The sequence below is a fragment of the Apus apus genome, chromosome 4 (assembly GCF_020740795.1).
Source record: "Apus apus isolate bApuApu2 chromosome 4, bApuApu2.pri.cur, whole genome shotgun sequence".
NCBI classification, from domain to species: Eukaryota; Metazoa; Chordata; class Aves; order Apodiformes; family Apodidae; genus Apus; species Apus apus.
The window spans coordinates 33,860,698-33,888,491 of NC_067285.1; the positions used below are offsets into that span (position 1 = coordinate 33,860,698).

Here is a 27,794-nt window from a genome sequence, read left to right on the forward strand (position 1 = left end):
ACGCCACAAGCGCAACCTCATTAACACCATTAATTGTCTTCACAATCTGTGCTCCTGATTTTTTTTTTTTAAAGGGGTGATACTCTTCATGCAGAGCATATCCCAGGGAACCAGGACATTTTCCTCCTGCTGTGCCCACCTTTTTGCAGCTGGGAATGGTGAGGTTAGTGTTGAGCAGCAGGTTCTGGGCTGGTTTTTTGTCTTCCTGGGAATACCTGCCTGGCTCTGGTCCCTCCCTCCAATTGCAGGCTGGGGATGATTTTATAATCAAGGTGTAAGGAGAGGGGTGTGGTAATTGCCCTGCGTAGGTGTGGATTCTTGCTATTTCTCCCAACACATCCAAGATTCCTCAGACTGGGAGCAGCACAGGAGAGGAACCAGCCACTGAGGACTATCTTGGGAACGGCATGGAGAGCAAATGGAGTGGCTGGGTGCTGATCCTTTCCGTGTGTCTAGGCTCCTACCAAGGTAAGGCCAGGCCTGGGGACAGGACTCGAGGAGAGGACACAAAACCCCTCTGGATCCCAAAAACTATTCCCAGCTGGAGAGTTCAAGCTCCATAGTGCGCTTCCTTATTCCTCTGTAGGGGTGAAGTTAAGCCAGAGGAGAGCTGGAGCAGGTGCCTCCTCCCCTTTTGCCCACCTGGATGTGAACACTGTGACTTCTGCCCTTAAAGATGATCTTGGGGCAAGAAGAGGTTTGCTGTGCTTCCCTTCAGCAGACAGCAGGAAATTTGGATGGCTCTGGTGTTTTCCAAGGGTGTGGAAGGAAGGGAGGCTGGTTGGGTCAACCCAGGGGCTTGACCCAGTGAGCCATGGGTCAACTCTGCAGCAAGGGGGCTGCCTTGCCTGCTGCCCTCAGGGTCGGGACCTGCCATCTGGGGGGAAGCCACTTGGTTGTCCTTGCATGGTGTCACCTCCAGCTGTCCCTGTCCACAGGGGCCTTGTGAGAGGTCCAGGAGGCAGGAAACTCCTCCCTGTCTGGGGAGGGTGACGAGGTGGAATCCTGCAGTGCCTTTGGAGACCTCTCAGTGCTTTGGCTGTGAGCAATCCTCCTGGGAATGAGCTCATCCTGCTCTCCCTGGATCAGAGTGGGAAGGTGATACCTGCCTTACACCTGGCTCATCCCCTCCCCAGGAAACAGTTTGGGAAGAGTCTGTTTCCCACTGCTACTCTAGGAAAAGTGGCTTATCCCATGGGAAATTCCCTAGGGAAGCTGCTGCTGTGTGGGCAAAATACTCCCCTCTGGGAGAGAGAGAGAGAGGAGCCCCTTTTGTGCCGTAATTACCCCAGGCTCGGCCCATCAGCCTCCTCCAACCTGACCTGCCCGGGCACCTGCTCTGTGGTGGAGGAGCCCTGTCTGCACACGTGTATCCTGCTGGTGGGCAGGACATGCTGAGGTGCTCCAGCCACCAACAGGCCCAGCAGGAAAGTTCACCCATGCTTGGCACGTCCGTCCTTGGGCTAACGCCAGCCGGGGAATCCGGCAGCAACTCCTTGGCACAGCTCAGCACAGCTTGGGAATACCATGGGACCATAAAATGGGGAAGGATTTTTTTTTTTTTTAATGTTTTTTTGATGCTGGGAAGAGTGGATCGATGGGGTTTTTCTTTTGGTTCTACCAGGGGTGTGCACTCAGCAGGAACTGGGGCGCTGGGGCCTCTGCCGCCACCCCCAGGTTTTACATCACAACCTGCTCGCCAGGCTCAGCCGGCTCGGCCAGGCTGGGAATTCTGGCACAGCCCTGCTCCAGCTGGGGGCTCAGTAACCCCCCTGCCCCCAGCAAAGCCCACCCTGGGGGTCTAGCAGCTGGGAATGGGGCAGCACTGGCCACTGCAGAGGTGCTGGAGCATCCCAGCCCCGTGTCCGTGCTGGGGATTTGCCTAAAATGTGGCACCTGGTGTCTGTGAACACGAGGTGGCTGTGGCACAGGCTTGAAACGTGGAGCAGACCTCCCAGGGCTCTGGTTGCTTGCCCCATGGCGATGCTTTCCACCCAGGGAAGCTCCCTCTGCTCTCAGCAGATGGGCATTATTACTGCTCTTCATTATTTTTTTTGTTTCAACCCGGCACTCGTTGCCTGAGTTTGAGCTTGAGCAGAAAATGGGGTGTAAATGCCAAGCTGAGAGCCAGGAAGGTGCAGGTCCTAACCCCCCCCCTCCATGCTGCCCTTCAGACCAGCAAAATCCTCCCCCTCCCTTCCATTGCCAGCAGCATCCTGGCACTGCTGCTCCAATTTCCAGCACAGGGCTGCAAGAGGTGCTGGTGCCCATGGGTCAGGCAGGACCAGCTCAGAAACAAGCTGTGGGGGGTTGTTGCCTCCCTTCTCCTAATTTTTCCTTTTGTTTTGATGCTGGCCCTTAACTCTCCCACCAACTTGCCATTCCTGTTTGCCCTGATGCAAGCAAAGAAAATGAAATGTATCTCAGCTGATGCGGCCACCGCGGGCTCAGGCTGCCCGAGGGGTGTGTGGGAAGCTCAGCATGGGAAACCTGGGGAACCTGCCCTGCCCTGGGGCTCCTGCCCCGCTGCTGCTGTCAGCCCGATGGGGTGTAACTGGGGCTGAAACCCAACCGAGCTGTTTCAGCACTTTTGGGAGCAGGTGGAGCCTGGTGGGAGGCTCAGGAGACCCTCCCTGCAGCCCCCCCACTGTCACCCCGAGGTGGCCCTCGGCATCTTGAGCCTGTGATGTTGCCGGGATCTGGCGTGCAGGGAAAGCAGCTTCTGGGGAGAAACCTGATTGAGGGCAGGGTGGGTGGAAGGAGAAGGATCTGTGGGTGGTAAAACCTGGATGCAGGTGGGAGGGAGCTGGTTGTGCTTTGCTTCGAGCCACCACCTACCAGAGGGATCACAGCGGGGTCTGTCCATCATCCATCTCTCCTTTGTGTCCCCCGACTTCCCAGAGCCTCTCCCAGCCGAAGCAGGGCAGTGAAGGGCTTGGGTCATGCTGGCTCCTTGCCTGTCCCCCTTCCCCAGCCACATCCTGGGTGGGCAAAGGATGGGAAACAAACACTTGCCCCCACCACCCATGAGTCCTGCCACGCCAAGGTGGCAATTAAACGGCGGCTGTTGCGCCACCAGCACCGCGCTGCTGTGGGGGCGGGGGGAGAAAACGTGGGTGTTGGGGAGGAAATAGAAAGGGAAAAACACCAAACCAAGCCCAAACCAACCAAACTACCCCAAACCGGGGTTGCTCAATCATTGCCGGGAGCCGCGGCGGGGCGCGCCGGGCTGAGCGCTTGGCAATCCCCCCGAGCTTGGCTGGCTTCGTGTCGCAAGGTTTGTGGCTCGTTTCTGGAGAAGCCTCCTCCTCAGCGTGTGTCCCAGGGGTGCTGCCAGGCTGAGAACCTCCAGATTTCACCTCGTCTTGAAAGCTGCTGCCACCCTCTTGGCTGGGAAAAGCCGGCGGGCGGGAGGGCCTGGGCTTCCCAAAGGATGCAGAAAACCCGGCAGCCCCTCTTGGGGTCGGGGAGGGAGGATCCCAGCAAGGGCTGGGGTGGGGGTGCTGTGCACAGAGGTGGTCTCGGGGGTCCTGATGGTGTTCTCCTCCCCTCCTTCTTCTCCCCCAGCCGTGGCCAGCCCCCTCCAGCAATGCGGCGAGCGACCAGAGGACTGGTGTCGCGACGTGGTGACAGCGGCCAAGTGCGGGGTGCTGGAGCTGTGCCGGGTCACTGCCTGGGACCAGGACCTGGGGGTAACTCTGCAGGGATGGGGAGAGGGATCCTGCCCCAAAAACCTGGGGCTGGGGGTGGGAGAGTCCCGGCCTGATGCTCTCAGATCATCTCTGAGCTCTCTCGATGGTCCTGTAGAGAGTGGCAAAAACGAGAGGGCAGGGTAGGGGGTGGGGGGAGGCGGTGGTCCCAGGATAATGAAAAGGTGTCCCTGGGGTATTCCCACCTCTGGTGGGGGTGTTTTGGGGGCTGGCAGCTGGGGAGCAAGTCTGGGTGCTGTGGCAGCATCTCAATCCATCTCCTCTCTCAGCAAAAAGGGGTTCCGTGTCACCTGTGCCAGGTGGTGGTCTCTGTGGTGGGCAAGATCCTGCAGGACAACCGCACTGAGGTGGGTCACGGTCTTGTTGGGGGGGAGAACATGGGGCTGGCATGTCTCCCCCTCCTCACACCACAGGGTCAGCCCAGCCCTGAACTCTCCCTTTGTCCCCTAGGACAAGCTGAGGCTCTTCTTGGATAAGAGATGCCAGTACTTGCCATTCCAGGACTGGTCTATCAAGTGCAAGAAGATGGTGGACACTGGTGTCCTCATCCTTGCCCAGTTGGGCAAGCAAGTGATGGTAACTGGCAGGGGACCTCCTCCCTTTCCCCCCCACCCCCCACCCCAGGGATTTGCCTTTCTCCATGGTTTGGGAATATCTGGTGGGCTTGCAGGGCAAGGGAAACTCCTGGGCAAACACCTTTGTGGGGAGGAGATGGGGATGGAAATGACCTGGGGATGGGGAGGAGCAGGGTGATGGGGCAGACATGGTCCCAAGCCCCCACCCCTTTGCTCTTCCAGTCGGACCCAAAGGTGGTGTGTGGGACCATCAAGCTGTGCCAGTCTCCAGACAGCCCTACAGGGGGGGCCCTGAAGTTCCAGAAGCCACCACCAGCCCCCGCGGGCTCTGCTCAGGACTTTGCCGACCTGGTTGTCCCCTTCATCGCCAACGTGCCCCTGCTGCTCCATCCCCAGGACCAGCCTCATGGCCAGGCCCAGGTACTGGGGCACAGGCACCAATGCCATCCACGGTGCTCAAGGGCAAGCACCCCCTGAGCATCACCTATCTAACAATAGTCTAGAAAAGGTGTATTAAAAATGCTGCTCAGCTGAACTGGGGTCTCAGCAATTTGGGGCATTGCAGGATGCAGGGAGGGGACCAGGAAGATCATAGAGTCCCAGACTGGTTCGGGTTGGAAGGGACCTTAAAGATCATCTAATTCCAACCCCCCTGCATGGGCAGGGACACCTCCCACCAGCCCAGGTTGCTCCAAGTCCCATCCCACCTGCCCTTCAATACTGCCAGGGGTCCACAGCTTCTCTGGGTAACCTGGGGCAGTCTCTCCCCATCTTCACAGTGAAGAATTTCTTCCTAATGTCCACCCTCGATCTGCCTTCTTCCAGTTTAAAGCCATTAACCCTTCTACAAGCTGCTGGCCAAAAAAGCTGCCTCAGTTTGCCAGTGGAATTGAAATCCCAGCCCTGCAAAACCAAGAGCGTAGTGGCAGGGTGGGATTCTATTTTTTTTGGGGGGGGGTGTTACCTATGTGTCCCCACCCCTGTTGCCCCACAGGAGCTGGAGAAGGTGTGTGAGGACTGCCTGCAGCTGGTGGCAGCCCTGCAGCTGGAGCTGGGGACCAGCACTGCCTTCACCAGGGGGCTGGTGGCCCACACCGAGCAGGCGTGCGAGGGCCTGGCCCCCCGCCTGGCACAGCGGGTAAGGGCACATCTTTGGCAGCCACCTGCTTTTTTTTTGGGGGGGAAACGGGGGGTGCTGGCAGGGTGGTGGGGTGTCTTCCCTTGGGAACTGATGCTGTCTGCTCCTGTTCCCTACCTCACAGTGCAAGCACTACCTGGCTCAGCATTCAGACACGGCCACCCGGCTGCTCCAGCACCTGGTAAGCAGGAATGTGTGTGCACCTTATCAGCAAACACAGGGCCCTGCTTTCCTACCAGCAGGATCTTTTTTTTTTTTTATTAAATTAAACCCACTGCTTTTTATCCTGCTGCAATTCCTTTTTTTTTTTTTAATGTCTTTTTGTTTGTTTTTCTCCTCTTGCCCACGTTCCGTCCCCTCCTCCGGCAGCAGGCTGAGGTGAGCGAGACCTGCACCCTGACAGGCTGATCCCCCACCATGGGGAAGTGTGTGTGTGTGTGGGGGTTATGGGCTCACCCTCCTGGGGGCAGAGGGGGTGATGCCCACCCAAATTGAGGTGTCTGTGTCCCCAGGACCCAAGGGAGCTGTGTGGCCACCTGGGACTCTGCTCCTCCTCCTCGGCACTGCCCCTGCACACCCTGCTCAATGAGAAGATGGAGCAGGTCCTGAGCACTCTGGGGGTAAGTGGGGGGACCCCTCCCCACCCCTTAAAATCCAAATGCTAGGAAGGGGGAAGCCTTATTTTACTTTTTTTTTCCCCTCCACCATGCCCACTTTTGTGAAGTGGGGACTCAGAGAATCCCAGACTGGTTTGGGTTGGAAGGGACCTTACAGATTGCTCAGGTCCAACCACCTCCCACCAGACCAGATTTCTTCAAGCCCCATCCTGCCCTTGAACCCTTCCAGGGATCCTCAACTTCTCTGGGCAACCTGTTCCAGGGTCTCACCACCCTCACAGTGAAGAATTTCTTCCTAAGACCCAGTCTAAACCCACCCTCTTTCAGCTTGGGACTATTACCCCTCCTCAGCCATTTCTGAAAACACTGTCCAAATTTCAGGCAGAAACTGACTGGGAACTTCTCCTTCCTAGCACGTGGTACTGCCTCCTCTTACCTTAATCAAGGAATCACGCTTGATTAATTAAAAAAGGACCTCAGGAGGCATAAAGAGTGCCTAAACCAGCCTGGAAACTCAGGTTGTGTGGCAAAAAGATCACGAGGCATTTCATGTTGCAGTTGCTTTGATGGCAGTTCCTAAGAAGAGTAGTTCTCTGCTTTTTCCCAGCTTGCAGACATTTTTTCCATTATCTGGACTTCTTCTTTAAAAATAAACAAATTCAATTCCTCTGAATCATGCAGAAGCCATTTAAAATCACATCCAAAATGCTAAACTTTTAGTCTGCAAAGACAATGACAAAAGAACTCTTGATAAAAAGCAGACTGGACATCATGCTCGTTTGCCAGTGTCCTTTCTCTGGCCACATTAGTCATCTGTGTCACCAATTTCAACAAACCTGGGACTATTCTCACACGTTAGGGAAAAAAAAAAAAAAGAAATCTTTGCTTATTTTTGTTCCCACTTTCATCAGCACCCTCCTTGCTCCTGCACCAAGTGGACCTCACTGTGTGGCACGACTCCCACAGTCACAATTCAAGAATATGACATAAAATTCCTGATTCTGTGTCATTTTTTGCATCTAGAATGTATTATTTAGATGGTGGGGCTGACCATCACTGATGTGGGGTCAGTCACTTGACAGGTTCTCTGCTCCCTTTCCAGGCTGTGCAGACACATCCCTTTTCTCAAAGTGTCTTTTCTTTTCCTCCGTCTCCTTCTCACGCCTCGTTTTAAGGCTGAAAAATTAAAACAGAAAAGCAAACACAGCCCCCACCAAGTCTGCCCTGAGGTTTCACAGGCTAAAAAAGAATGTCTTTCATGGGGGTGATGTCTGGGCAGGATGGGGGGGTCTGTCATCACCTTTTCCCAGCAGGACTGGGAAGGGAACAGGCCGCTGTGTGACATGTGCCAGTTTGCTGTGAGGGCAGCAGAAAGCCTCCTGGAGAACAACATGACAGAGGTGAGACCTGGCCAGAGCCACCTGGGAAGGGTGGGGCTGGGAAAGGGAGGGCAACAAGGTCTGTTTGTGTGTGTGTGTGTGTGTGTGTGTGTGTGTGTATGTGTGTGTGTGGAGAGGGGGGAGGAGGTCTCCCCGTCCCTCCAGCCACCTTCTCCTGGCAGGAGCAACTGGTGAACGACATCGAGAAGGTGTGCTACATGCTGCCCCACAGCGTGGTCGAGCAGTGCAAGGACTTTGTGGACTCCTATGGCAAAGCTGTGGTCATCATGCTGCTGGAGGCCACCGACCCCACGGCTGTGTGCACCATGCTGCACTGCTGCCCCCGCCACGGGGAACCCCGCACAGGTGAGACGAAGGGTACCCTGGTGCCTCCCTACACCCCCCAAAAATAAAACAACCCCCAACAAACCAAAAATATTGGGTCCCCAGGGAGCCGGGTGCTGGTTGTGGGGTGTTGATGGTTGTGTCTCTTCCCCCCACCAGGGGCTGCTGCTCTGGAGCAGCTGGGGGTGGGCGCGGGGTCCTTCTGCAACGTCTGCCAGGTCATCATCACCTACTTTGACAACGAGCTGCTGAAGAACGAGACGCTGGGGGAGCTGGCTGGTGTGCTGGAGAAGGGCTGTGAGCTGCTGCCCGCCCCCCTCACCGACAAGGTGAGATGGACAGGGTGGGATGGCGGGGTGTGGAGGGAGCACCCCAGCCCAGCAGGGAACCCCGTTCCCACCCCCAGCCCTCACCCCCTGTCCCTGTCCCCTCGGCAGTGCGAGGCGCTGGTGGTGCAGTACGAGCCGGCGGTTGTGCGGCTCCTCGTGCAGATGTTGGACCCTGACTTTATCTGCACTGTAAGTGTCCCCCCCCCTTCCCACTCTCCTGGGCACCTCTCGGCCAGACCTGGGAGTAAGGGAAGCTGGCAGTGGGGTGAATGGCTGCGGATGTTTCTTCTTTTCCTTGTGTTTTTTTTTTTTCTTCCACTTCTCTTGCCCTTCGCAATGCAGAAAATCCGAGCCTGCGAGTTGCCTGAGGAGGACCTGCTGGGCTCAGACCCCTGTGTCTGGGGCCCACAGTACTGGTGCAAGAACATGGCCACAGCTGTCGAGTGCCACGTAAGTGTCACTCATGTTTGCCCTCCCCCCCAAAAAAAACCCCACCTCCCCTGGGTCCCTGCCATCCCTCCCCGTCTCTCCCGCAGGCCGTTGAGCACTGTCGGCGTCACCGATGGAACTAGGAGCCCTGGGACTTGTCCTGCTGCTTTGGGTCAGGATCCTGAGCCCTCTTCCCTGGGGATGCACCTGTGCCCACGGATGGCAATGGCATGAGCCCACTGGCCTCACCACCCCTGTGGGGGCTGTGGGGTGCTCCAGCCTCCTCTGCCCCACTCCCTTTTCCACCCCTGGGGCTTGGATTTCCAAATCAGGTTAAGGGACTTTGTTAGTATTTTCAGGACTGTTGTGTGTGTGTCCACCTTGATGTCTCTCAGGGGGACTGCAAAAACCCCTGCCATCCTGCCTCATCCCCATCTTCCTCCCCACCCCTTAGCACCATCCCAACGTGACCCTCTCAGAAAGCCCAGATCCTGGTAGGTGGATCCAAGCCCAAGGGCTGGGATGGTTCCTGCTGCCCAAACGCCGACCTCCAGCTCCCAGCAGCCTCACACTCGAGGTTCTGAGGAGCCCACTCAGCTTCTTCCCATTGGGGTGACTTTATATTTCCTTTTAATTTTATTCCCCCCCCCCCCGCCTTAGTCACCAGTTAAAGAACCAAAGTGGATTAAATTTACCACCAATGCCCAGCTTTGCATGACAATAGCAGGACACTCATTTATTCTTCTGCCCAGCCAGTTGCTGGAGGAAGATGATGTATATTTGAAATATCCCCTGGACAATAAAAAAATGAGGAAGTTTGGGGGAAAAAGATTTCTTTTCATGCACACACACCTGCTGGGTGTGTGTGTGTGTGTGGGTTGTCCTGTGGTAGCAAAGAGGGGTGTTGGGGGTGGGGGGATGCTTGTCACCCCCAGTCCTGAGTGTGCACGGGAGCATCTCATCACAAATAAACTCTTCCCGTGAGCCCAACTGGTTTTTCCTTCTTCCTTTTCATCCTGGAGGGGGGTGTCGGCAAGGGGAGGGGGGTACAAACCGGGAGGGGGGCTTAATGCTTAAATCCAGGGTGCAGGGAGGTTTGGAAATGGTGATCTGGGGGGAGGAAGGACAAGAGCCAGGATACCCAAAGCCAGAGACAGTGTATTTCTGAGTCCCGTCACAGACCGTGCCCGAAACTCTCCACAAGGGTAACGACTGGAAACAAACCCACCCCCCTACCCCCCACCCCTCAGCGAAGGAACAAACCCAAAAGCAAGAGAGAAGGGGAAAGAAAAGGGCAGAAAAGGACACACACGAGCACTTCCCCAGCCAGAAGCCCCAGTTATTGTCAAGTCTCTGTTTTTTTTTTTTCGACAGCACAACACGTTTTGGTAAAGCCAAAAATGGAGAAACATCTTCGGTTTGGGTTGGGTTTTTTTTTAGAGGGTTTGTGGTTTGTTTTGGGTTTTCTTAGTGGTTTCTTTATTATTATTAAATATTATTATTTTGGGGTCTTTCCTTGCCGGAAAGGTGATGTTGATGCTCAGTGGAGTTGGGCCAGCACTGTCCTGGCCTTGTGTCTGTGCTTGAAGTGTGATGACTGTTTTGTCCCCAGCCTGCACCTGGGGCTGCTGTGGTGGCACATCATCATCATCTGCACCTTCACCCCCCTCTCCAGCCTGGACTCCTCGGATTCATTTAGCTTTTCCTTTTTTTTTTCTTTTTCTTTTTTTTTTTTTTAAGGTGTATTTTTTTTTTTAAAAAAAACAACCCCTCTTTTTTATTATTTTTAAATAAGAAAAATTAAAAAAAAATTTTAAAAAAAAATCATTAATGCTTTCATGGGTGACAAGTGAGTAAAAGCAAACGGGTCCTGAGAGCCCTTTCCCAGAGCCAAGCTCTCCGAGGCTGTCGGAGCCAACGGTGCTGGTTGACCTGGACTCCTTCTGCAGGAGAGAACTGGGGGCCAAGAACCAGTCTCGGGGTGTCCCCAAGCCCCCACCACAGCCCCCCAGCTCCATGCTTTGTCCCCGGCTTGCCTAGAGGAGGACCACCACCACCACCAGCACCACCACTGCTCGTCATAACTCGGTGATCTCCAGTGGGCTCTCCATGATCACCTCCCTCATCTTGTGCAGGGGGGTGGACTTGGCCGACTCGGTGCGGGCGTTGTGGTCCCCGTAGCCCCCACAGTCGGTGGTCAGAGTCTCCAACGAGCGACCCAGCACCTTCTGGTCATCTTCAGGCAAGCTGTTGAGGTCAGAGGCCAGCAGGGTGCCCGTGCTGCCGTGCACCACGTGGATGCCATCAGGACCTTTCAGCTCCACCGGCTGTTTGTGTCGGAAACGGAGGCTGCCTTGGCCTGGGCTGTGCTCACCTTCTTCCTCCTCCAGCTCCTTCTGGATTAGCTGAAAAAAGGTCCATGGAGGGGTGGGAATCACCACTGTGGCCAGAGGAGAAGCTGGCCTCCCTGCCTCTGAACTTCCTGCAATGCTGGAGCTCAGCAGGAGGGATGGGACTGTTCTCTTCTGGAGCAACCTCGAAATATGTTGTTGAGTATCACCAGCTCCAGCTGGATCATTTGCTCATCAGGTGGGTGTCCTGGCTCAGGCACTGGCTGCCAACTGGGTGATGGGTCTGGCAGCAGCCCAGGCCAAGGAGGGGTTTGGACCAGGGGTAGGATCTGGGGTTGTATGAGGGTGGTGGGGCAGGAGGCAGACAGGGAAAGGAGCGGAGGAAAGGTTAGGTGAGCTGGAGGAGGATAGAGGTGAGGAGTGATGAGGGGCAGAAGGGCTGAAAGGAATCTCCCATCCCACTGCTCTCCTCTGCTCTGCCCCGTGTTCTATCCCCCCATGAAGAAGGTTGTGGCAGGAGCTGCTTCTTTCCTCTGGCACCAAAACCCTCTGCCCCAGCCTTTTTGTCTCAAAACCATGCTGGGTTGGTAAGCTGGGAGGAGCAGAAGAGAAGGAAGATGTCCACATGTCTGCAGGGACCTGCAGCTAAGAAGCTTGGCGGGCTGGCTGCCCCTTTGCAGGCAGATGAGGTGGGAGAGACCAAAGGAGAGGAGGAAGCTCAGAAGAAGGAGGGGTGGAGGGGTCACCAGAGCTGGGCTGGGAAGACACACTGCATCCCAGAGGGCACAACAAGCATCTCCCCAAGCCCATGCACATCCTGTCTACCTCCGAGACCGAGGAGCGGTCCCCCTGACTGGAGGTGGCCTTAAGCACCATCCGCTGGGCAAAGAGCTTTTTCAAGCGCATGTAATCATCCAGGACCACCTTCAGGAGAGAGCCCTGGGTGGAGGGGGAAGAGAGGAGGATGGGTTACCCAAGGGAGGTGGGTTGGTTGGTTGGAAAAAGGCTGGCCCCGTCCCAGCATTTTTTTGGAGGAGCATCACCCTCTGGCGCTGAAGCTGTGAACCTGGAAGCCAGAGCAGTAGGGGAAGGCCTCTTGGTGGAGGATGTCCACGCTCATCACTCACCTTGATGGGTCCCTCCCGCATGATCTGCCCCAGCTTGGCAATGTTGTCATACTCCTGGATGGCTGCCCGCAGGTAGCGGTCATCCTCGGGCTTGGCCGCCGAGGGTTCTCTCCCAAAGGTCCCCTGTGGAGGAGAGAGTGTCTGAGGAGGTGGCACAGGTGCTGGGACAGGAGGAGGGTGTCCCAAGGGGGGGTGGGTTGTGGCTCACGTGGGTGCGGGCAGGGCTGTTCCAAAGGTCGGTGATCTCGCTCAGGTTCTCCGGCAGGTCGTCCTCGTGCTCTGCTTGTGCTGCCAGCTCCATGTTCCTGCAGAAGGGGTCCAGCCACACCGGGTTGGCCCTGCCCAGAGGAGAAGAGCAGCCCTCAGTGCAAGCAAAGAGCAGCTGAAACCCCAGCAGCATCCCTAACCCCATCCACAGCCTGGTTGCTGAGGTTCTGCTGCTTCCTCCAGCCCCGTGCAGATGTGGATGTGGCTGCTCTGGATCTTAGATGTGTGGTGGCACCTGCCCCTCGTCTCTGCTTACCCCCCCAGCCCAGCCAGTAATGGCAGGGATGGAGGCACAGGAGAAAGCAGGAGGTCTTCTGGTTTTGCTCTCTTGGGAGCAGCTTTGTGATGCTGCAACACGCTGTGCCACATGAGGTGGCACGTGAGGTGGAGGGGACAACTCACCCATCGAAGGAGTACTTGTTGGTGTTCGGCATGTCCATGATGTCCATGAAGCCTCTGTTCCCTGGGAAAGGCAGGGGCGGGGGGTTATGGGTGGGCTGAGCAGCAAGCCAGCCCAGCTGTGGGCACAGGGGCCACTTCTTCATCGGTGAGGGCAACTCGGTGACCAAAAAGCCCTCAAGCTGTGATGTGCCTGATACCCCAGTGGCTGGATCCTGGAAAAGCCTCCCACCATCCTGCCTGGCTGGGCAGGGTCGCTTCCAATTTCCAGTGTCCCCCCTCCCCATGTCCCCTGTACCCCCTCCGTGCTGTTTGTGCAGCTGGGAAACCCCAAACTCTGCTCACCAGTGGAGCCAGCCACGATGGCTTTCAGTTTCCTTTTGTGCCTGTGACGGAAAGACACGAGGGTCAGGGAGGAAAATAAGGAAGGTGGTCAGAAGAAGAGAGGACACAGCTCTGCAGTGACCCAACAACCAGCTCCCGTATCTCTAAGGACATCGAGCTTGGCGGGGAGAGGCGCCATCGGTATTAAACCCATTATATTTTGGGGGAAGAGGGGCAAATTTTGGCCCCAGGCTGTGCCCCACTGCAGGTGTTGGGATGGTGATGCCCTCCTCGGCCTGCTGGCACCACCACAAAAGGTGCCTCTGGGGCCATTGCAGCCAGCTGGGCAGAGCCTGAGCATTACTCACACTGTCCGGTAGTACCAGTTCATGAGGATGAAGAGCATGGCTGCCAGGAAGAGCAGGACAGCCAGCACGATGATTGCCATCTGGGGGAGACAGAGGGGTGGTGGCAACCTCCGGCATGGGGCCAGCACCCGGTGGCGGGTACCTGCCCCACATCCATTGGGATGAGAAGGGATCTTCAGGCCCAGTTGGGCCATTACCTGCAGAGCCGAGAGGTCATCCGGGGCCCGAGCGGTGATGGCGGGCTGAACGTCCAGCACGTTGTAGTTCCTGAAGAGGTTCCTCAGCTGCTCCTTGTTCTCATCTATCATCTGAATCACCCTGGGAAGAGAAGGGGTGGTTGGCCATCTTGATGTTAATGAGGGCTTGGTGGGCTGGGTGAGGGACCGGGTGATGTACCGCTCCACATCCAGGATGCGGTTGGTCTCCCTGTTCACCACGTGGATCAGCAGCTCTGTCTGTGCAAAGTTCACCCGACCTTTCTTGTCCACGTGGAACTGGGGAGAGACAGCAAGGTATGCAGTGCAGAAGTGTCCTTTCATGGGGCACCTCTCAAGCGTGCCCCAAGGTGTGCTCATGTGGCCTGGCACGGACCCCACTGAGTCATTACCTTCAGAGCTCCAGGGTGTCTACTGTTTAGACAGGGCACCCTCAAATGAGACTTCCCAAGCAGCATGGGGAAGGCTACCCACCCCTTGAAGCAACCTCAGAGGTGGATGGTTACCTGCACGTCATCCGTGTTGACGATGGCACCCGTGATGTTGGAGAGCAGGCTGATGAACTCCTCCTCAAAGTGCCTGACCTTGTCTGGGATCTCGTTGATGATGATTTTGACCCTCTGGTCATCCCGAAGGATGTAAATCCCCACGATGGCTGTGTCGTTGTGGCCTGCTAGGTCAGAGGCCATGATGTCCACCACAAAGTAGCCAGGGTTGTAGGCCGTGAAGAGGTCGAAGGTTCGCAGGATCCCGTCAAGGGTTCCTGGGGGGAAGGATGGTTACAAGCCCAGGATCAGTGACCACGACCTCTGGCCATGACCCTGTGCTCCCGTGGGTTAACGTGGTTAACCCACCGATGCTGAAGATGTTGGCCACTTCCTCAGAGTCGTTGGAGTGCTGCTTGATGTAGCGGATGCCCAGGATGTTGTACAGGACCAGGCTGTTATTGCCCACGTCGGCATCCACCGCCACCACTCTGATCAGCTCTGATCCCACCTTGGCGTCAGTGGCGACCCCTTTGAGAGAGAGACGGGACAGGGACCTGGGGCTGGGCTGGCTCTCACTGCTCCTTCATTCACTTGGATTTTTCCCTGGAGAATCTCCATCTCCTGGTGCCCCCTCCCCAGTCCCTGGCACACCTTACCCGCTGTGTACTCTGACTTGGTGAACTGGGGGGACTGGTCATTGATGTCATCCAGGAAGATCCGCACCTCCTGAAGGGTCAGGTCATGGCTGAGGTCCCAGAGCTGGGCACTGCCCTTCTGCTGGTCCTGGGGAGGGGTCCAGTTCCTCTGGCTGGAAGCTTTGACAATGATGGAGTAGTACGGCTCCTTCTCCCGGTCCAGGTCTCGCAAGACCTGCAGCTTCCCCTCCCGGCTCAGCTGGAAGTTGCTCTCCTGGTTCCCAGCTAAGCACAAAAAGGGAACCTCAGTTAGTCTCCTTTGGGCAAGGCAGGTCTGAAATGCCACCTTGCCCATTGACCAGGTCAGAAAGGCAATGAGGAGACGATGGCAGCAATGGAGACCCTCAGCAAGGGGTGTGGAGGGGAGGTAGGACTGCCCAGCCCCTCCGTGCTCAGCACCCACCTGCTATGAAGTAGTAGACGATGGCGTTGGAGCCCTCATCTGCATCCACTGCCCCGGTGACATTCCCCACCAGGGTGCCAGGCAGGGAGTGCTCAGGGACGGAGAGCATCTGGTACTGGGGACTGTCCTTCTGCCAAGGACCCCAGGAGAAGAGAAGGTTATGAGCATTGAGGTGGCTTTTTTTTTTTTTTTTTCCTGCTTTGAAGGACCAAAAGCAGACACATCCCATCACACTCCCCACTGTGGTGACACTCAGCTTCATCTTGCATCCATCCCCATCCCTGCGCCCCCTCTGTCCCATTCCCTCCTTACAGGTGGCCTGAGGAAGATGGGTTCATTGTCATCGATGTCATCGAGGGTGACCTGGAGGGGCTGCATGGTCTCATAGGCTGGCTGGCCCTGGTCACTGGCCACAATGATCAGCTGGGGAGAGAGAGGCAAAAGCGCCGTCCTGGGCAAAGCCACGTGGGCCAGGAGACGTTGCTGAGGGTGCTGGAGGATTTTTGAGGGGATTTAACAGAGAGTTTGCCCACCAGGATGCAACTCCCCAGTGGCACTTGGCAACCACCAAGTGGTACCTTCAGGACGCAAGAGCTGACCCCATCCCCACCACTATCACCCCCACAGTGGACCCCAGGACCACCCCAGGCACCCCCCCGTGGGGACGCTCACGTTGTACACCGCCTGCTTCTCCCGGTCCAGCCGCATGGCCGTCTGGATCAGCCCGCTGACCGAGTCGATGCTGAAATATTCCCAGTCTTTGCTCCCCACCCCAGTTTTCAGCAGGCTGTAGAGCACCGCCCCGTTGAGGCCCTCGTCTTTATCCGTAGCGTAGACCTCGTAGACGTTGGACCGGAGGGGGATCTCCTGCTTGGCACAAGTCCCACCTCAGCCCCGGCATCATGCGAGCTCCCCGCTCCCCCTGCTCCTCCAAACTCTCTCGTATGGGGGTCAGCAGGTTTCTGGTGCCCAAAACACCTGACAAGGTGGAGCCATGATTCCCCTTTGGCAGGGTGGCTGCTCCACGTGCATGCTGAGCCAAGCCTGGTTCCTCAGAAAGGAGGAACATCTCAAAACGTCAGCCTTTTGGCCCTTGTTTGTGAACAGGCTCGGCACGCAGCGACCGGCCGTTTCCTCATTTCACATGTTGCTGAGGTTTCTGTTCCCCAAAGCTACCCCAGCATCCCCCATCCCACCACCTATGGAGACCATGGTTGTTGACCATCCAGCCCCATGACTCAAACCGTGTCAAATCAAGGTCTTGTTTCATCCCCAGCAGAGATGGAGAATGGATTTTGCCAACCGGTAGGCAGGAGCTCTCCCGGGCATGCCATGACCCTGCTCCTTCTCCAGAGCTTTACCTCCTTGATGTGCAGGATGGTGCCATTGGGTGGGCGGACGAAGACAGGGCGGTTGTCATTGATGTCAATGACCTCCACGTGGAGCATGGTGGTCCCCCAGAGAGGAGGGTGCCCCTTGTCCGTGGCCACCACGGTCAGGTTGAACCTCTCGTAGGACTGCAAGCGCCGCCGGGATGTGATGAGCCCAGAGACTTTATTGATCTTGAAGGCCTCTGGGGGCAGAAAACAACACATCTCTGGCTCAGGACACTTGGCACCAGATAACTGACTATTAGAAACCAGTTTACCAGCTGAAGCAGACCCCTCACTGGTGGGAAATCCCTGTGATGGGGTGATGGAGCAGAGCTGGTTGCCTAAGGACACGGGTGTGGATGCTCTCAGGGTGCCATTTTAGAGCACTCCTGCCCTCTGCTGCTGCAATTGCAAGGGCCCTGCTCCCAGGCCACCCTTGGTCCTCTTTCCCTCCTGTCCAGGCCAGCTACACAGGGCAGTGGTCAGAGAAGCCCATGGGTTGATGAACTCTCTGCCACTTTCCTCTACATTTATGCTGGTATTTGCTGGGTTCCCATTACTCCTCGGCATGCAGAGATATACTGGATTTCAGGCACCAGAACTATCCACCAGTTGTGGCTACCCCCCTCCCTGTAAGTGGTCAAGGCCAGGTTGGTTGGGGCATGGAGCAACCTGGTCTAGTGGGAGGTGTGTCCCTGCCCATGCAGGGGGTTTGGAACTATATGGTCTTTGAGGTCCCTACCAACCCAAACCAGTCTGTGATTCTAGGATAACCTCCTAGACCTTCTTGGCTTTCCTCTAAAGCCTGCAGTGATGTGCTCCAAGACACACTTCTGTACATAGACAGTCCTGCTTGGGTGGGGAAGATGAAGTGGATCAGCCAAGACTGCAGGACAAAGGCAGGCAAAGCTGTCACATGCCACACCATGAGGAACTGGGAACTGTGGAGCAATACCGAAAGCCGCACGAGCACAACCTTGCTCCAAACCAGCTCCATCTTGGCCCCTACATCTCCTCCAATTGCTCCCCACGGTAGCCCTCCTCTCTGGGGAGCATTCCCCACTGCTGGCACCCCACCTGCTCCAGGGCCCTCGATGCTGTAGGTCACCACACCGTTGTCCCCTTCGTCCAGGTCGGTGGCAGTCATGGTGATCACTGACGTCCCCGCTGGCTCGTTCTCATAGACGCTGGTGCTGAACTGACTCCTGCTGAACTGGGGCCTGCAGTCATTGATGTCCAGGACTGTGATCAACACCTTCAACAAAGCACAGCTGGCTGGGTGACATGAGGCTGGAGACAACCTCACAGGGGGCCGTACCCCCGCTGTGACCTGCGGCTCCACTGCCCTTCCTGCTATTTGTTCAGCTGTGCCAGCCCAATTCCTGCCTCCAACAATGGAGGCCCGGCCACCCATTCACACCAGAGCACTTGTGGACAATAGAGTCTCCCTATCCTGCCCCTCCTGCTCCCTCCCCTCCTGCTGTCCCTGTGACACAAAGCCCCCCTGCACCCACTTCCCCTGAGGTCATCTGCTCTTCCTTCTGCCTAATTCCCCCCCGGAGCCACCAGCAAGCCTGCTGGTGGGGCAGGAAAAAGCCTGAAGCTGAACACCTTCTCACCAGGGTCCCACACGAGGGGTGGTGGGAGGAGAAGAGCCCTACCTGCACAGAGTTCTCCCGACGGTTGCTGGAGATGTCCCCAGGGTTATCCCTGGCCACGGCTGTCAGTGTGTAGTGATCCTTCTTCTCCCGGTCCAGGGCTGACAGGATGTAGATGTCACCCTGAAGCATACAGAGACCTTCAGGTGGATCTCATCTGGCAGAGCTGGCACTCGAGAAGGAGCAGAAGGTGAGGCACAGGAGCAAGCCATGAGGTGGGACCACCTCAGCCTCCCCTCCCTTTTCCCCCCTTTGTTCCAGTCTCTGTTGTCTCCTTACCGTGTTGGGATTTATCCCAAACTTGCCCTCTCCATCCCCCAGGCTGTACTGGATGAGAGCAAAACGCCCCGAATCTGCATCAGTGGCCTTGATCCTCAGGATGACAGTCCCCAAAGGCACGTCCTCAAAGACAGCTTTCTGCAAGCAAAGGGAGCAGGCAGGACAGGTTGCTGCATCACTTGCTGTTTTATTGGGCACTGACCAGTGGTACAGGGGTGGGCACAGCTGGACCCAGCACAAGATGTTCCCACTGAGTACATCAGGAGGGTTTTGATCATCTTCTTCTGATGGTTCAAGCACAGAAGAGAAGGTGCCCCTGAACAACACCCAGCTCTGTTGGCAATGCCCGGCCCCACATGGACTTGGGAGAGGGAGCCCAGCCCACCTGGTAGGACGGTTGGCTGAAAACAGGATTGTTGTCGTTGATGTCCACTATCTCCAGGTACACGGGGATCTCGGCTGATCTGCGGGGAGATCCATTGTCAGAAGCTCGGATGGTGAAGTTCAGCCACTGCACCTCCTCATAGTCCACCGTCCTGTTGGCTACGACCTTCCCTAGAGGACAGCAGACCCCGAAATGAGAAACCCACCCCAGGACACCAACCCGCTGCAGGACCCCCACCTCCTGAGCCCACTGACCTGCCGACTGGTCTTCGAGGCAGACGTAGCCTTCTGGGGAGAGGTTCAGCAGCTCGTAAGTGATCTGCCCGTTGGCACCTTTGTCTGGGTCCACTGCTGAGATAGAGATGAGTGTGGTGCCCTGGGTGGCTCCCTCCAGGATCCTCTCGGTGAAATAGGTGACCCCGAAGGGGCGGAAGCGGGGCGTGTTGTCGTTGACATCCAGGACGTTGACTGTCAGCTTGGCTGTGGCCATGGTGGAGACCACAAGGGAAGAGAAGAGGACAAGTGAGAAAGAAAAGGGAAGGATGGGGGAAAGGAGGGTTGTAAAGAGACAAGTGTGCAACTCCAGGAAGCCAACTAAGTGAGGTGGTTCATCAAGAAAAACGGCAATATTCAGCAAAGACACTAGGCCCTGAGCTGGCTGTGGGACAGTCTTGCCTACTTCCAGCCTACTCTTGATCTGTGGGGGTCTTCTCACACATGGGTCTGGATTTACCAGGGGAAGGGTGGTAAAGGATGGTAATGAAGAAAGAGGTGTCTCCCATGGTACTGTTATGGACACATGGTCCTCTCCATCCCCAGTGCAGCCCTTGGATGTCTGGGCCATGCGTTAAAGGAGGGCTAAGAGGAGAACCTGAACCTGCTGGGAGCTGCTCTAGGACTGCTCCTACTGGAGATGGTGATGGCCAGAATGGAGAGGGAGGTGGGATTGCTGCCAGCTGCCCAGAAGCTGTGTTGGTGCTGGTGCTGGCCCCACACTACCTGGAAGGAGCCCACCCTTACCGTTGGGCACGCTGACCGAGCGGTCGATGACTTCAGTGGCATTGTCATGGACGGAGATGGTGACCTCGTAGGTGGCCACCAGTTCCCGGTTGAGAGGGTTTTTGATCTTCACAGCTCCTGGGAAGCCCAAAAAAATGAGGGGTCACAGGCTGTGCCTCTGCCCCTCCCACCAAGGACCCCGGCAGGCTGGTCTGCACCAGCTGATGGTTGCACCTCCCGTTGAGCTTGTTCTCCTGCCTCTTCCCAAAGGCTACACTGGGAGTCATAGAACTGATTTGGGTTGGAAGGGACCTGGAAGATCCAACCCACCTGCCACAGGCGGGGGATGCTTTCCATTAGACCAGGTTGCTCCAAGCCTCATCCAGCCTGGTCTTGGAAAACACTCGATAGCTAAGGGAGGAGACAACTTCTCTTACCCTGCTCTCCACCTCCTGGTCTGCTCTGCCCAGCTAACAGGTTTTCACACTGTCTGAGCCAGGCCAAGGCTTTGGGTTGTGAGGACAAAAGAGATTGAGAGCCAGTGCTGCTGCTCTCCTGCATGACCCCATCCATCTGTGCTCAGCATCTGCCTGTCTTTAGAAGTCCTGTATCCTTTCCAACAAGGGAGTTTTTCCCTTCCCTGGCTCAGCTCTATGCTTTCAAAGCAGCCGTGAGGAGCTCCTGGCCCACCACCTACACCAGAGCCCCCCTCCCCACTCCCCTGGAGCCAGGGTGCCCACGTCCAGTCTGCCAAGGCTGAGCAGCCCCCAGCTGCCTGTGGTGGCGATGGGTGGGATGGAGGGAGGCAACGGATGGCACGGAGAGAGAAACAAGCAGAGACACAGAGACAGACCTGGTGGGCTGAGAGTCAGGAAGGGAAGGAAAGAAAAGGGTTAGTGAAGTCAGTTGGATGGGGAAGAGAGGACAGGGCAGGCAGAGGAAGAGAGCGGGGAGGCGGGAGAGGAGCATCATCTCCCTGTGCCTCAGACACCTACCTCCAGGCAGAGAAGAAGAAGAAGCAGAAGAGAGTAGAGGGGTCCGTGCTGCCCGCGCTGCCCTTCCCGCTCTCCTACCTGTCCTAAAATCCACCACAAATGCTCCTTGCTGGTCGGGCACCAGAGCATCCGTGTCGTCGCGGGCCACGATCTCCAGCAGGTAGTACTCCAGGCGAGGGTGGAGGTCCCGGTCGATGGCGGTCACCTCGGCCACCACGGTGCCAGGGGGAGCTGACTCGGGGACACTGACGGTCTGGATGGGGTTGATGAACTCGGGCCGGCAGTCGTTGACGTCCTGGATGAAGAGGCTGATGGTGGCAGTGCCTGAGAGGGGTGGTGTGCCCTGGTCCACGGCCACCACCGTCAGCCGGTAGGCATCCCGCTCCTCCCGGTCGATGCTGATGTTGGCCACACGGATCACCCCTGTGGTGGCATCAATCAGGAACCTGTCCTGGCCACCACCCTCGATCCGGTAATCCAGCTGCTGGTTGAGGCCACTGTCAGCATCTGTGGCTGTCACCTGGAGGACGGAGAAGCCTGGAAAGGGGTGACACAGCCTTCTCAATCAAGGGTTGGAGGACACCAGCAACAAGTCCCTTGGCTCCAAGAAAAACACCATCAAGCAACCCAACTGGGGCAGCCCCAGTTTCCATAATTTCCCTTCATCTCCATCCAGGCCATCTCTGACACTGGGAGCTGGATCTTCACCATCCCAGGGGGATGCCCAGGCCTCATTGCCCACCCTCACGTCCAGCCCTGTCCCTCTCCTAACCTGGGGGGCTGTTTTCCCTCAGCCACACTGTGAGGGACGCTGGCTGGAAGACGGGCCGGTTGTCATTGTCATCCAGGATGGTCACTGCCAGGCTGGCAGTGCTGTTCAGCCCCCCCACGTCACGAGCCACCAGGGTGAACTCCAGGTGAGGGTCCAGCAAAGCCTCTCGGTCTATCACATGGCCAGGCTTCACCGAAACAACACCTGGAGAAAACGGGAAAGGCCTGGTGACAGTCCCCACAGCTGCCTGGTGGCCCTGGGCTGGGGAGAGAGACCAGCTGAGCCAGCCCACCTGTCCTGTTGTTGATAACAAAGAGGTCCAGGGATGTCTCCAGGAGCTGGTAGGTCACCACGGCATTGCTGCCCTCATCACCATCCAGGGCTAGGATGGGTCCACTGAGCATCGTGACTGGAGTCCCTGGATAGGATGACAAGGGTCAGTTAGGGAGGGTTGGAACCTCCTGCAGAACCCCCACCAACCCCTCTTCCCAGGCCCGGTGACACATGAGGGACAGCAATGAATGGATGGAGGAGGTGACAGAGCGGGGCCTTGGGGGGCACAGGGCAGCAGGGGGGGCTGCAGCAGCCTTGCAGACCGACTCGCGGGGCCCAGGCGAGGCGGCAGGACATCCAGCTAAAAACAAACAGACAGACACATCCATCAGATGGCTGGCACCAGTACCCTGCCACCGGGGGCATCTCCTGGAGGTACCCCAGCCCGGGGTGTCCCTCGGTGGCCGGACAGGGAGGTCTTGGAGCAGGGAGCTACATAAATGTCAAGAAGGCTGAAAAAGACCTAAGAGTATTTCTAGCTCTTGGGCTGGGAAATGTCTGCCTGGGCATTGGGACTGGTTTATCCCTAAGCCCTGGAGCAAGGTGGCTCCAGGTGCTGGTGCTGTAGAGGTGGCATCCCATCCCCTGCAAGGATCCTGGGCAAGCTGGTTCCTCAAGGCTGCCCCCGGGGCTTGGCTCAGACTGTGGTCATGTCTTGCTTTCTTGCAAACCCCAAAAGGGGTTGATTTCCTGCAGGGTTGTGCCTGACCTGTGCCAGGAAACACTTCCACCGGCAGCATGGACCAAAGCCCCCATCTCTTCAAGGCTGACCTCCCCAGGTGGTCAGCAGGAGCCCCTCATACTCAGCATCCTCATCCCACTGACCTGCAGCCTTTCCCTGCTCAGCATTATGTCTCCTCCATGATGGCCAGGAGACACCTCCCCTTGCCCAGCCCCAAAGGGAGTCATGTAAGGGAGCAAAGAGAGACCTACCCGGGAGTGAGTTCTCCATCACCTCAGCCTGGTAGGAGCTCTGGGTGAAGAGGGGACGGTTGTCATTCTCATCCGCTATGGAAATGATCAGCAAGTCAAAATCCTAAAGGAAAATGAGGACAAGAGGGTGATGACTGCAATGTCCTCTCCTTGAGCTCACTGGAATCCTGTGCAACCATGACACTGTGCTCCCTGGACCACCCTGGAGGGTGTGCAGGTACCCCCCCTTCCCAGCCTGCACCCCAAAGGCTGATGTGTGGGACAACTTGGCAGGGACAAAAGGATGCTCTGGTGTCATTGTTGTTCAGCTCTTCAGCCCGACTTTGCCCCACCTTCCATGACATCTACTACCACTGCATGGAGTCAACATGAGCTGTTAGACTTGCCCTAAATCCTACTCGTCCAGTTGTCTCATGGGGAGGGGGCCACAGCCCCCCATCCTTGTGGCCCCCAAATGCTTTTGGGGGATGAGGTTGCTATCGGAAAGGCTGTGGGTAAACCCTCCACCTGTCCTTGGCCATGGCAGGAGCCCTTTCTCCCACCTTCTGCCCTGGCAGTGTCCATAATTACCCGCCTGGCATTGCGGATGTTCTCGGGGTTGTCCTTCACCGTGACAGTCAGCCTGTACTCTGCCACCCGCTCCCTGTCCAGCGGGCGGTTGACGTAGACAACACCGCTCTACCCAGAAAAAAGAAAGGGAGGAAATGGGTACAGGGGACATGAGGAGCACACCCCCTGGGGCATCTCCACCCAGGGCAAGGACATCAGATGACACCCACAGGTACCCAGGGAAAGCAGGGCTCCAGGTGCCCACCCCAGCATCCCACCCCCCCGGGGGCGTACGGTGCTGTTGATGTAGAAGGTGTTCTCTGTGTTGCCTGAGGTTATGTCAAAGGTCAGGAGGGCGTTGGGCCCCTGGTCCGCGTCTCGGGCGAGGACACGGGTGACAAAGCTGGAGACAGGGGCATTCTCACTCAGGGTGAGGTTCATTGGGAGGTTGAGGAGCACGGGGTCATTGTCATTGATGTCCAGCACACGGATGCCCACCAGCATCTGCCAGGGAGAGAAGCAGTGAGGGCACGTGGCACCTATTTCCATCCCTCCCATCTTTTTTTTTTTTCACAGAATCACAGGATCCTAGGGGTTGGAAGGGACCTGGAAACATCATCTAGTCCAACCCCCCTGCCAGAGCAGGGTCACCCAGAGCACATCACACAGGAATGTGTCCAGGTGGGTTTTGAATGTCTCCAGCCAAGGAGACTCCACAACCTCTCTGGGCAGCCTGTCCCAGGGCTCTGTCACTCTCACAGCAAAGAAGTTCTTCCTGATGTTTACGTGGAACCTCCTGTGTTCCAGTTTGCACCCACTGCCCCTTGTCCTATCACTGAACAAAGCCTGGCTCTGTCCTCCTGACACTCACACTTTACATATTTGTAAACACTGATGAGGTTGCCCCTCAGCCTCCTCTTCTCCAAGCTCAAGAGACCCAGCTCCCTCAGCCTTTCCTCATCAGGGAGATGTTCCACTCCCTTCAGCATCTCTGTGGCTCTGCCCTGGACTCTTTCCAGCAGTTCCCTGTCCTTCTGGAACTGAGGGGCCCAGAACTGGACACAATATTCCAGATGTGGCCTCACCAAGGCAGAATAGAGCGGGGGGAGAACCTCCCTTGACCTACTAACCACCCCCTTTCTAATCCACCCCAGGATGCCACTGGCCTTCTTGGCCACAAGGGCACATTGCTGGCTCAGTGCCACTCCCAGTGGCAGTTTTTTGCCACTCCCAGCAAGAGGTGAGCTTCTCCACTCTGCCCGCTGCGGTCTGGGTGAGGAACGCCCCTGGGACATGGGGAAGGAGCAAGGGAGAGGAGCCAAAGCAGAAGAGACCCCAGGGGAGGAGTTGAGGATGGGGGACAGCAGGCAGCAGCCCCCAGCTTGCCCCAGGGGACTCACTGTGGAGCTGAGAGGGGGCACCCCCCGGTCCCGGGCGGCGATGGTGAGGTTGTAGAAGGGGATGTTCTCACGGTCCAGCTCGGCGTCCTTCCGCACCCGCAGCTCCCCTTCCACTGGGGAGATGACAAACTCCCCTGCCAGAGACAGGGAGGCCACACTGCTGTGAACGGCCTGGCTCCCCGGGGGAACATCTTGCTTCAGAGATAGGGGACAGGCACCATGGTGGGCTTGGGGACAACTTCCCCAGTGCCCCGTTCCTGCAGATGTGGGAGGGCAGGGGGCAGCTGGGGTCTATCTCAGGGAGCGCAGGGGTTGAATGGCCAAAGAAGAGGTGCTCACGGTCCATGGTTGGGCCTTTCTGAAGGTGCCAACAACCTGACTGTGCCCCATGATGGCCAGATCACGGTGGGGGGCACAGACCCCCCCCCCAGCTGCATCCTGAGTATTCTAGAAAAGCTTTGCAGCAGGGTCAGCGTGGAGATGGGACTGGGCTCTGCCATCCAGATAACCTGGGCTGAAGTCACCACCCTTTCACAGAGGGACAGCCCCTACGTTCCCATGGCTGGAGATGTTCCTCTGCCACCTGCTCTGGGGTGGGGCTACAGCTACAGCTTCACCACGGGGCTGGGAGGGGGACAGGGCTGTGCACTTGCAGCTCTTGGTTTTTCTTGCTGCCATCTGTTTCGTTTTGCTTTTTTTTTTTTCCTCTTTAAAATGTTTTGCCTTGATTGTTTAGCAGGTTTGTCCCTTGCACAAGCCCCGGCCACCTCCTTGGTTGGCCACGAAGAGGTTAAGTTTCCTGTTGCTCAAAACAGGATTTCCTGGTGTTGAAAGGCTAAATTTGCAGAAGCTCCTGTGCAGGGGGGATGGCTTTTGCTGAAACGCTTCCTCCCCGCGCTCCTGGGCCAGCTCCTGTGAGCTGGGTTCCTCTACAAGGCAGCTAGAAGAAAAGGTGGTGCCCCCCACCCCCATCCCTGCTCACCAAGGGGGTCTCCAGCAATGATGCTGTACTCCACTTGCCCGCTGGGTCCCGAGTCACCGTCGTGGGCCAGAAAGGTCCAGACACGTGGGCCAGGTTGCCCTTCCGTGACGTCAAAGGGACCCTCATACGGCCGAGGGAAGGTGGGACAGTTGTCATTGATGTCGTTGAGGTTCACCAGCACCTGTGGGTCCGGGTGAGAAGGTGGAGGGCAGTGAAAAGGGGAGGGATGGAAGGGGAGACCAGCCCACTGGGCGTGAGCCTGGGAAGCCATCACAAAATACCTCCCATATTTCTGTCTTTGCTGGGTTCACCCAACATCCAGCTCATAGAGGCAAACTCAGCTATTCCTGACCATTCCCATCACACAGTGACAGTGTGAAACCCCAGCCACACACAGGTGGGGCCCTTGCCAACCTCAGGGCTGTGCACCACGATGGAGAAGTCAACGCAAAAGCCAAATGTTTTCCATCCACATCCTGAAACCCAAGCTGGAGAGACAAGAAAACCACAGGCATGGGTTTAACCATCAAAGTCATGAGTTCAGAGAGACCCTTCACACTTGCTCACTCCTCTTCCTCCACCTTCATTCCTAATGCTGAATAACTTTAAAACATCTGCAGCTTCTGTCTTTACTCCAACACAAAACACCACCAACGATGTTGGCTCTCTTAGTATCTCATACCATGAGAAAGATAATGAAAACATGGAGCTTTCTGACCTCCTGGGTAGAAGGACAGTAAAATCCATCTGATGGGCATTTCTTACTGGCTCAATCTAATATTTATAGAAGAGTCTAACTGAGTCTCTGCTCCGTTTCCTAGCAGTGAAGAAAACAAACACTGGCACGTCTTAAACTCCAGGTCTCGAGGTTTCTGCTGCACTTTTCCTGGGCCAGGAAGACATCTGAAGGCTTCTCATCTGCCCACGTATGGAGTACAGCTCTGCCAGCCTTGTGGAGACAGATTTTATCCATGGAAATCTCCCACTCTGGTATCTCCCCTTTTTTTTTTCCATTGCATACCAGAACTCACCTCCTTTTGGGGGCCTGAAAAATGCTTGGCTCAATATCTGGACGAGGTCCATGGTAGGGAGCCAAGGCAGAAGATCTAACCAATCCCTTCCACCTGCAGACCCCCAAATCATTCTGGCCATGGACAAATTCTGCTGAGCAACCCATCAGATTTTGGTTTCCATCACAGAAATAATCAGTATATTCAACTCCATCTGCTTTGGAGCTGCCAGCCTGCCCTCCCACCACTGTGACTAGTGCACTAAGTTCAGGTCACTGTGGCCCAGGAGAAATGGAAGAGCTATAGAGAAAAGCAAGAAAAATGACCAGGGGCTTTAAATAACTTCTATACAAGGAATGAAAAAGGAATTTTAAAAGCAGATAAATAATCTGAGAAAGTAAAGATGAAGCAGAAATTCCAACTCTAGCAATGCTTTACTGTCTCTTGATCCTTCAGGCAACAAGACCCAAGGGGGCCTCTAGAAGCAACATAATGCAACTTAAAAGCAACTCTGGGAATTTCTTCTTCTCTTTGTGTCTTTGCAGAACCAAATAATTGGGCTAATTAACCCACGAGCGTCACTTTCCCCCTGCCCCTGTTTTGCAACCCCACGAAGGAGTGGGGTGACAGCAACGGGGTGAACTGGCCACTGCTGGGAAAAGCGACTGGTGACCACCGGGAAGGAGATGTGAAACTGCTGGTGTGAGGGGGAAGTCCTCAACCCCTGAAGAGGCCACGGTGTTGCAACCCCACCCCCCCGGGGCAGCAGCTCCCTACCGTGGCGGTGGACGTCAGCTGGCGCGAGACGATGGGGCACTGGTCGGTGGCGGTGACAATCAAGGTGTAGCGCCCGTGGCTGATCTCATAGTCCAGCTCCTTCACCGTGCGAATCTGCCCCTGCAAGGCAGAGGAAGAGTGTGGCCAGGAGTGAGGGAACTGGGGTGGGCCCCACAGCCAGGATGGGGCTG

At 56.6% G+C, this 27,794-nt stretch overlaps 2 protein-coding genes across 3 annotated transcripts in view; one reads left to right on the forward strand and one right to left on the reverse strand.

Annotated features, from left to right (window-relative positions):
* The first annotated feature begins 407 nt into the window (after positions 1-407).
* On the forward strand, positions 408-8,896 carry LOC127384100 (prosaposin-like). Its single transcript, XM_051618074.1, has 15 exons — positions 408-468; positions 3,568-3,692; positions 3,980-4,057; positions 4,161-4,286; positions 4,508-4,705; positions 5,280-5,423; positions 5,548-5,604; positions 5,793-5,801; positions 5,936-6,043; positions 7,354-7,440; positions 7,602-7,785; positions 7,924-8,093; positions 8,202-8,282; positions 8,436-8,543; positions 8,630-8,896. Exons 1-15 carry the CDS (start codon positions 408-410, stop codon positions 8,663-8,665), a joined length of 1,572 nt encoding a protein of 523 aa, XP_051474034.1. The 3' UTR covers positions 8,666-8,896.
* A 1,320-nt stretch (positions 8,897-10,216) lies between these two features.
* CDH23 (cadherin related 23) overlaps positions 10,217-27,794 on the reverse strand; it is a 202,755-nt gene continuing 185,177 nt past the window's right edge. The window contains exons 39-69 of one of the 2 annotated variants that reach the window (XM_051618046.1): positions 27,604-27,723; positions 25,817-25,997; positions 24,835-24,968; positions 23,729-23,938; positions 23,456-23,563; positions 22,886-22,988; positions 21,912-22,037; positions 21,620-21,823; positions 20,926-21,384; positions 19,874-19,990; positions 19,109-19,333; positions 18,855-19,024; positions 18,470-18,607; positions 18,194-18,313; positions 17,610-17,787; positions 16,521-16,732; positions 15,832-16,026; positions 15,472-15,582; positions 15,160-15,289; positions 14,718-14,981; positions 14,428-14,589; positions 14,080-14,336; positions 13,755-13,852; positions 13,556-13,676; positions 13,359-13,438; positions 13,012-13,052; positions 12,670-12,730; positions 12,209-12,338; positions 12,001-12,123; positions 11,699-11,812; positions 10,296-10,927 (exon numbers count right to left, since the gene is read on the reverse strand). In XM_051618046.1, the coding sequence (XP_051474006.1) occupies positions 10,601-10,927; positions 11,699-11,812; positions 12,001-12,123; positions 12,209-12,338; positions 12,670-12,730; positions 13,012-13,052; positions 13,359-13,438; positions 13,556-13,676; positions 13,755-13,852; positions 14,080-14,336; positions 14,428-14,589; positions 14,718-14,981; positions 15,160-15,289; positions 15,472-15,582; positions 15,832-16,026; positions 16,521-16,732; positions 17,610-17,787; positions 18,194-18,313; positions 18,470-18,607; positions 18,855-19,024; positions 19,109-19,333; positions 19,874-19,990; positions 20,926-21,384; positions 21,620-21,823; positions 21,912-22,037; positions 22,886-22,988; positions 23,456-23,563; positions 23,729-23,938; positions 24,835-24,968; positions 25,817-25,997; positions 27,604-27,723 (5,019 nt within the window). In that variant the 3' untranslated portion in view covers positions 10,296-10,600. Of the gene's footprint in view, positions 10,928-11,698; positions 11,813-12,000; positions 12,124-12,208; positions 12,339-12,669; positions 12,731-13,011; positions 13,053-13,358; positions 13,439-13,555; positions 13,677-13,754; positions 13,853-14,079; positions 14,337-14,427; positions 14,590-14,717; positions 14,982-15,159; positions 15,290-15,471; positions 15,583-15,831; positions 16,027-16,520; positions 16,733-17,609; positions 17,788-18,193; positions 18,314-18,469; positions 18,608-18,854; positions 19,025-19,108; positions 19,334-19,873; positions 19,991-20,925; positions 21,385-21,619; positions 21,824-21,911; positions 22,038-22,885; positions 22,989-23,455; positions 23,564-23,728; positions 23,939-24,834; positions 24,969-25,816; positions 25,998-27,603; positions 27,724-27,794 lie in introns of both variants that reach the window. The other variant, XM_051618045.1, reaches the window with a different exon arrangement.